Source organism: Pteropus vampyrus, unplaced genomic scaffold (genome assembly GCF_000151845.1).
Source record: "Pteropus vampyrus isolate Shadow unplaced genomic scaffold, Pvam_2.0 Scaffold1257, whole genome shotgun sequence".
NCBI lineage: Eukaryota > Metazoa > Chordata > Mammalia > Chiroptera > Pteropodidae > Pteropus > Pteropus vampyrus.
Window position 1 is genome coordinate 4934 of NW_011890038.1, and position 704 is coordinate 5637.

Consider the following 704-nt stretch of genomic DNA (forward strand, 5'->3'; position numbering starts at 1 on the left):
CCTTCTGGGGGGAGGCCGAGCGCTTCGGCAGGGGTGAGCGAGCGAGGGCTCCGGCGCCCTGGTCTGGGGCGTGGTCTTTCTGGGGTCCCCCATGCGGTGGGCCGCGGGGTGGCACTTGCAAGTGTCTCCGGGCACCAGTCACGTAAACTTTCTGAACCTCGCTCGCTTCTCCATAAAGTGGCGTTAGTGACGGCTGCCTCCTGCGGTCGGGCTTGCCCGCTCCGTGCATTCAGACGGGGACCTCAGTGTCCTGCAGCAGAGCCACCTGGAACATGCAGAGGGCAGAGGAGGGTAGAAATGCCCAGAAGTCACGCGTACCTGTCAGCCACAGCCTCTGGCACAGCACGAGCCTCAGGGACGCACTTAGCAGCCAGTGGGTGAGGGTGGGGGTGGCGGAGCGTGCAGGGCAGCAGACGGGCCCAGTGTGGCAGTTGTCACACAGTTCCTGCGCCCAGGAGGTGGCAGGGCAGGGCTCAGGGCAGCAAGGGCAGCCAGCATCACTTAGTGGGACCACAAGCAGAGACCTGGTCTTTCCCCTGTTGGGGGGGTACCCCCTCTGCACCAGCATCCTCAGGCCTGGGGCAGGAAGATGTCAGCATAGGGCTGCTTGTGGCCCTGGGGCCTGGACGGAAGCAGAGCCTGGGGCCTCCTGGGTCTCACTGGGACGGCCGCAGAGCGTGGCACCTGTATGCCTAACGGGTCCC

At 65.8% G+C, this 704-nt stretch overlaps 1 protein-coding gene across 1 annotated transcript in view; it reads left to right on the forward strand.

Annotated features, from left to right (window-relative positions):
* LOC111734439 (ellis-van Creveld syndrome protein-like) overlaps positions 1 to 161 on the forward strand; it is an 879-nt gene extending 718 nt beyond the window's left edge. Inside the window, exon 2 of the mRNA XM_023526597.1 lies at positions 1 to 161. Coding sequence (XP_023382365.1) covers positions 1 to 146 — 146 coding nt within the window. The 3' untranslated portion in view covers positions 147 to 161.
* The last annotated feature ends 543 nt before the right edge of the window (positions 162 to 704 follow it).